General features: G+C 41.4%; 1 protein-coding gene across 1 annotated transcript; it reads left to right on the top strand.

The window, feature by feature from the left end:
• Positions 1-2,278: 2,278 nt before the first annotated feature.
• On the top strand, positions 2,279-6,644 carry LOC150037429 (uncharacterized). The gene is made up of 5 exons (XM_090311998.1): positions 2,279-2,365; positions 2,452-2,516; positions 5,416-5,790; positions 6,146-6,246; positions 6,406-6,644. Exons 1-5 carry the CDS (start codon positions 2,279-2,281, stop codon positions 6,642-6,644), a joined length of 867 nt encoding a protein of 288 aa, XP_090168124.1.
• The last annotated feature ends 819 nt before the right edge of the window (positions 6,645-7,463 follow it).

Here is a 7,463-nt window from a genome sequence, read left to right as displayed (position 1 = left end):
CTTGGCCTGGCGCATCAATGTATGGTTGCTCGGCAGCGCATAGGATGGCTCGCCCGCTTGCCCGTTCGATGCATAGGCAGGGCGCTCATTGAAGCATAGGCTGCGCGCTCGGCATACACCATCGACGCATGGGCTGCGCGCTTACCATCGATGCATGGGTTGTGCACTCGGCACATGGCCTATGCGCTTGGCCTCGACGCATGGCCTGTGTGCTTGGTGCATGGCCTGTGCACTTGGCCTTGACGCATGGCTGGCACGCCTAACATGCTCACTTCGACGCATGCTTGTTGCCCTTGTCCTTATGTATGCCTTTGCATTGGTTATGTGCAACCCTTAGCCATTTTTCAAGTCTTCTAGCTTCCATCCTCCATGCCTTCTTGCGTCCAACATGTTTTAAGCCCTTCATAGGCGTTTTGATTTTGGTCACCTTTTTGGATAATTTTGATGTTTTCCTCCCTTTGTTCCAATATCCTTACTTAGGATTTTTATTCTCTATTTAACTTCCCACTTTAGATTTAATGTTAGGGTCTTACATTTACCACCCTCTTAAAATAATTTCGTCCTCGAAATTCAACGAAACATAATTTACAATAGAACTTTTATTTAATAATTTACCTCATACAATTTTATTACACCACAACTTTTATTCTAGTCTTCTAAAACTTTCTCTTTCCCTTTTCCTACCACTGACATATTGTCCTCTCAATCTTGAGTTAGTCCATATAGTTTCCCCAACATCATTTTTCCTGTTTCCTCTTTTCTTCCTCCTATACTTCGTCCTCCTTCAACCGTTGTTGATCTTCCTCCCGGGTTGTTTGGTGGTTGTATCTTCCAGTATCCATCAACTGAGGACATTCTCATTTAAAGTGCCCTGGTCTGCCAAACTTAAAACACGTGTGCGACCGTTCTTGGGTTTGCTCCCAACATCTTCCCCAGTGATATTTATTACAGAACGGGCATCTTGGTCTTTAGTTAACACTCATCATTGATTCCTTTATTTGGCTCTCCCGTTAAGGGTCTACTTTAGTGTTGGTAGTTCCTTTTCTTTTCCATCCACTTCTGCTTTCTACCCTGGGGGTAAAATTTCTTGGTTCTTCCCTCCGCCACTGACTCATTGACGAGTCTCTTTCTGGTCTTACTTCTTCCGTCGTTAAGCTTCTTTCTACTCTCATCGCGGCTTCTATTAGCTTTGAAAATTCTCCCCATTCCGCGATTGCTGTAACATGAGTTCGAATCTCTTGTTTTAATCCTGTTTCAAACCTCTGACAACGTTCTTTTTCATCTACCACTATGTTTAAAGCATACTTGGATAATTCTGTATACTTTAATTCATACTCCGCTATAGTCATGTTTCCCTGCATGAGCTATAGGAATTCATCTTGTTTCATATCCCTAAATGATCGAGGATAGAATCTTTCGAAAAATGCCTTTCGAAAGTTCTCCCAACATATTTCTTCTTGATCGCCTCTCCTATTCTTTAGTACCTTCTACCAATCTTCTGCCTTTTTTTTGAAGTAAGAATGTGGCAAGTCTTACCTTACGGTTTTCAGGACATATCATCACTTGGAAAAAATTTTCTATTCGATTCATCCATGCCTCCGCATCTGCACGATCCTTTGTTCCTTCAAAGTTTGTGGCTACAAATGCCTTTAATCATTCTATCCCATATTTCTTCTCGGGATCAGGTTGTATATTTTATAAGCTTGCTTGAAGTCTTTGGGTGAATTTATCCATTTGTACTTCCTCCCTGGATTTTTCTTTTGGAAGGCTTGAGGCACTTTCACTTTCGTTTCTAGAGGGTTGCCCCATTCTACGTTTTCCACTTCTCAGCATTTTTTCTACAACCATTCACATATAAATTAGGCACATGTTATCAACATACTATTTTTATTTATGAACATGGTAACTATTTACATTAGTAGTTTCTTTCTGTCTACATAGTCTTTCACTCATTTTCTGGTAGTCGTAATTTTTCAAAGTTAAGACGCATTCTCTCGTCTCTCCATACACATCTTTCTTGCACATGTCCTATTTCCTTACAGAAGATACAAAATTTATAGGATTCCGCATTGTTAGAGTCATAGGTGGGCTGTTCCTCGAATTCAATTACGATTCATCGAGGAATGTCCTTCTTTCCTGCACGTGCCCATTCTTGGTCCACTGCCAGTTCAGGCAATATGTTGTTGCTTCCTGAACTTGAACCTCCAGCAAGTTCCCGTTGATATGTTTCCTGAATCTCTCTTGTTTTTCATTGGAAAGTATAACAGTTTTTGCGGATATGGCCAACCTTGCCACATCCGTAGCATATTTTGGTTCCTCTCAGACACATACCACTATGATTTTTCCCACACTATGGAAATCCCATGTTAGTTCGGGATTCCACCAAGTTTCCATTGTTCAAGGTAATAGGATATTCATTATTATTGTTCACACTATTCTCATATTTTTTAGGGTTTTCCTTGGGCTAGTGCCGCGGTCTCCAGCTTACGTTCCGGAGTCATTCCACCACCAGTCTTGTCTGCTCGGATTCATTTCCTATAGTTGACATTATTCAAGTTATTACTTACTAATTATTTTCACTTCCCCCTTTTCTCATGTTTCCCTATGTCCACTTATTATTTCTCATTTCTTTCTCCTAACTTTTCTTGATTCTATTTTAGGTTTCCTAATATATTTCATTATATTTACTCCTCTTTAGGTTTTGACCTGACCTAGTTTTTATTATTATCTGGCTTCCCTACCTTAGGTAAGCCTTTTTCTGATGCCGCTTTGGCTTTAACCTATCACTTTTTCCTTTATTTTTCCTATATTCTATTTATACTAATGCTAGACTCAAATTTTCCCCAGGTTTTACGTAAACCTTTACTCTGATACCAAGCTATCACAACCCCTCCCTAGCCTTAAACCCCAAGACCAGGAAGGGAGTATGAGGGTAAACCAGTAGTATTCCAAGACAACATTTAAATTTAACATTTCCCTTATATCTATTAAGGATTTCAACATGTTTACAACACTCTATCTATCTTGCATACACATAGTTTAATTTCCTATATTCTTTATTACTCAATCCGAGCCATGCCCTAAGAATTTACCAAGTTCTGGTGTGATGGTGGTTAGTAGACTCCTCCTTGAACGCTCCACTTTGATACCTGGGGGGGATATAAGAAAACATTTGGAAGAGTGTGAGCTACTAAGCCTAGTGAGTGGTTCTTTTAAAATAATAATCACTTTGCAAATCATATTTTTGGGAAATCAATCACATAATCATAATTCCAGTATAATTTATGCATGATCATGTATATGTTCATTCAATCAACATTCTCCAGTCCCATGCTATACGTGGCATGCTCATATCATGGACACATTATCAATCATCATAACTTTTTATGGAAACTTTCCTATAACCCACTTTTTCCGCCAATGTGCAAACCGAAAATTCTTTATCCCGCTAGTCATGCTTAAGTACTTGACTATATTTCCCGCCGGTCATCACCGACTATTATTTCCCGCCGATCGAGGCCGACTATATTTTCTCGCCAAGCACCTTTTGTTAAGTATGCTAACTATGTAATTTGGGTATAATCTCAGTTTCCATAACAATTTCACAAACAATATCATGACAATCATCATAACATCATAAGCCTGTATTTTGAACTTACATATGCATTTATTCATATATCATAGCATAAAGCTAAGTAAACACTCACCGTCAGCAAGTTTTTCCACTAAAATCACCTTCAAACTACTTTCCTAAGAATTCCTCCATATCAATGGAAATTCTTCAATTAATACTTGTTATATCAATAAATAGTGTCAAATTTAGCCAAAATATCATTATATATTGAAAACACCAGCTTACCCTACTCAAAATTAGCCAAAATACCAAAGTTAGCCTCTTTAGAGGTTATTTGGACTGAGATAGGCAGCTGGGCGTTGGGCAGTAGGCAGAGTGGGCGTGCTGTGCCGCAGAAGGGCTGACGCGTTTGGGCGTGCGCTAGGCATGATGTGCTGCACAGGGAAAGCAGGTGCGTTGAGCTGGCGCACTGGATGCGTCGAGCGATTCGCACGTGGAAGGACGGATGGACGCAGTGCTACGTGCGCGCAGGGCATGGGCTGGCTGTGCGTCCGACTGCCTCAATGCCTCACCAATGCAACCTTGTTTCTTTTGATCTCCAATCAACTTGGCAGCCTAATAACTCAGACGTCTATCTCTAAATATGCTCTCAACACACGATTTAGGTGCTGGTATGAATGACTTCCCCTTGCCCAACTCCCTATTTATAGCCATTTCAAACTCACCCCATGTTGACAAGACAACTACCATTTGTCTCACTTTGGAGCTGCCAACATTCAGTCTACTGAGCCTATCCTTAGCCTAGGTTTGAGTTGTTCTCCTTCCAGCTTGCCAACCAAAATCCCTTTTGTTGCATGAAATCTCCTTCACCCACCCCATGCTTGGGTGATGAGACTTCAATTTGCATGAAATCTCCTTTAGCCACTTCCTACTTGAATTTTATGTGATCTTCCTTTTGCCACTTAAATCCCTTAAATACCTCACATATTTCTCTACTTAAATTGTTTAAGTCTTATATTCGTATACCCTTGGCATTCTCCCTTGAATTTTTCCATCAATTAGCCTCTCCTTTTATCCTTAACGCATAGCAACTCACCTTTCCCTCATCAAAGTTCAACTTAGCAAACGCATGAGTTGGTCATCACCAATGCTTAGGGTGGCCGCTCACCCTCGACGCATGGCTTGCTAAGTGTGCTTGCTCAGCCTACTAGGAATGAACGCATGGTGCTGACCATCGACGCATAGTGTGCTGCCTAGGCGCTTGTGCCTTGGCTTGGCTGCATGGGCATGCTCGACCGCATGGGCGTGCGTTTGGCCTGGCGCATCGACGCATGGTTGCTCAGCCGCGCATAGGATGGCTCGCCCACTTGCCTGTTCGACGCATAGGCAGGGCGCTCATCGATGCATGGGCTGCGCACTCGGCATTCACCATCGACACATGGGCTGTGCGCTCATCATTGACGAATGGGCTGCGCGCTTACCATCGAAGCATGGGCTGCGCGCTCGGTGCATGGCCTGTGCGCTTGGCCTCGACTTATGGCCTGTGCACTTCGCCTCGACACATGACTGGCATGACTAGCATGCTCACTTCAACGCATGCTTGCTGCCCGTGTCTTCATGTATGCCTTTGCATTGATTGTGTGCAACCCTTAGCCATTTTTCAAGTCTTCTAGCTTCCATCCTCCATGCCTTCTTGCGTCCAACATGTTTTAAGCCCTTCATAGGTGTTTGGATTTTAGTCACCTTTTTGGATAATTTTGATGTTTTCCTCCCTTTATTCCAATATCCTTACTTAGGATTTTTCTTCTCTATTTAACTTCCCACTTTTTATTTAATGTTAGGGTCTTACAGTCCAAGCAAAGCCCAGAGGCAAAATTTGAGTTGAGAGTAGACGGAGCCATAGTTAAGCAGAGAAGACTATGCGTTCCGAGTATTAGTGAGGTTAAGGGTGCTATACTAGAGAAGGCTTACAGTTCAGCTTACGCTATGCATCCAGGAAGCACCAAGATGTACAGAACTTTGAAGAAAACTTATTGGTGGCCTGGTATGAAGCGAGAGATAGCTGAATATGTTGATAAATGTTTGATCTGCCAACAGGTTAAACCAGTGAGACATAGGCCAGGAGGACTCCTTAATCCACTGCCAGTGCTGGAGTGGAAGTGGAAGCATATTACCATGGATTTTCTGTTTGGATTACCTCATACTACTGGTGGATGGTATATGGGTAATAGTAGAAAGACTCACCAAGACAGCGCAGTTTATACTGATTAAAGCGACGTCTACACTAGATCAGCTAGCTAAGCTATACGTCGACAGGATTGTGAGTCAGCATGGAGTGCCAGTGTCCATAGTTTCAGATAGGGATCCGAGGTTTACTTCTAAGTTTTGGCCTAGTGTGTAGAAAGAAGTGGGAACAAAGTTAAAGTTCAGTACAACATTTCATCCCCATACAAATGGTCAATCAAAGAGGATCATCCAGACCTTAGAAGACATGTTGAGAGCATGTGTCCTTCAGTTTAAGGGAAGTTGGGATACCCACTTATCACTTATGGAGTTTACTTATAATAACAGCTATCAGTCTAGTATCGGCATGGCACCATTTGAGGCTTTGTATGGCAGACCATGCAGAACTCATGTATGCTGGAACGAAGTGGGAGAGCGAAAGCTAGCTGGTTCTGAGTTAGTACAAGTTATGTTAGACAATATTAAGTCGATTAGAGAGAACCTGAAGATAGCTCAAGATCGATAGAAGAACTATGCAGATAAGCAACGAAGAGACTTAGAATTCCAGGTTGGAGATCAAATTTTCTTAAAGTTATCTCCGTGGATAGGTGTTCTTTGCTTTGGGAGGAAAGGTAAGCTGAGTCCTAGATATATTGGTCCTTATCAGATAACAGAACGATTTGGACCAGCAGCCTATAGACTTGAGTTGCCAGCAGAACTTGCTCGAATACATGATGTTTTCCGTGTGTCCATGTTGAGGAAATATATTCCAGATCCGTCACATGTGTTGCAAGCACAACCGGTTGAGCTGAAAGAAGACTTGAGTTATAAAGAGGAAGCGGTTTAGATTCTCGACAGAAAGGAGCAAGTTTTGAGGAACAAAATGATCCCACTCGTGAAAGTCCTTTGACGACATCACGGAGTGGAGGAGGAAACCTGGGAGTTAGAAGACCAGATGAGGAGGAGTTATCCAACACTCTTCACCTAAGGACTTCTAAATTTCAAGGACGAAATTTCATAAGGGGGAGATAAGTTGTAAACCCGAGACTTTCCTTGGATTATTTGCTCTTGTCACATATTGTAGGATGTTGGATTTAAGTTATTGTTGTTCCATTGTTGAAGAAAAATAGCAAAGCTTTTGGTTGAAGTTGTCTTTGATAATTTTAGAATTTATTAATAAAGAAAAGAAAAGAAATGAAATAAAGAAAAAGAAAAGAAAAGAAAAGAAAAGGAAAAGGAAAAAGGAAAAGAAAATGAAAATGAAAGGAAATGGAAACCCATTCGGCACCACTGCCTAACTCATTTCAGCCCATTTCTCCATCATTTCCCATCATATTTTCAGAGAATTTCGAGAGAGAGAGTGAAGGAAGAGGAAGAAGAAGCTTGCTGAAGGTTGGAGGTTGAAGAAGGGAGGAAAAAGTTCGTGCAAGTGCAACCATAGAAGAATCTGGGTTCAACCTGCCTATCTCTGGTTTTTAAGTCAGTTTGAGCTACACAAGACGAACTAAGAGGTGAGGCCTGACTTCCTTGAAATTTAATCCATTTTCTAACAAATTTCATGAAGGAAGCTTGAGCTAAATCTGATGATAAGTTAATGGTTTTTGAAAAGGAAAACAGAGCACAAAATTTTCGTGCAAATCAGAAGGATCTAGGGTTTTCTCTGGTT

This window comes from Benincasa hispida, chromosome 3, assembly GCF_027475165.1.
Source record: "Benincasa hispida cultivar pf3 chromosome 3, pf3_genome.v1.1, whole genome shotgun sequence".
Classification (NCBI taxonomy): domain Eukaryota; kingdom Viridiplantae; phylum Streptophyta; class Magnoliopsida; order Cucurbitales; family Cucurbitaceae; genus Benincasa; species Benincasa hispida.
The sequence above is the reverse complement of the archived record's forward strand: the minus strand, read 5'-3'. Positions and strand labels throughout refer to the sequence as shown.

Excerpts from the sequence above, each read along its gene's own strand:
- LOC150037429 (XM_090311998.1), top strand. The coding sequence starts at position 2,279 with ATGGCCAACCTTGCCACATCCGTAGCATATTTTGGTTCCTCTCAGACA. Across the intron at positions 5,791-6,145 it reads CCTCATACTACTGGTGGATG|CTATCAGTCTAGTATCGGCA; the intron begins GTATATGGGTAA and ends TTATAATAACAG. Across the intron at positions 6,247-6,405 it reads GGGAGAGCGAAAGCTAGCTG|GTGTTCTTTGCTTTGGGAGG; the intron begins GTTCTGAGTTAG and ends CTCCGTGGATAG.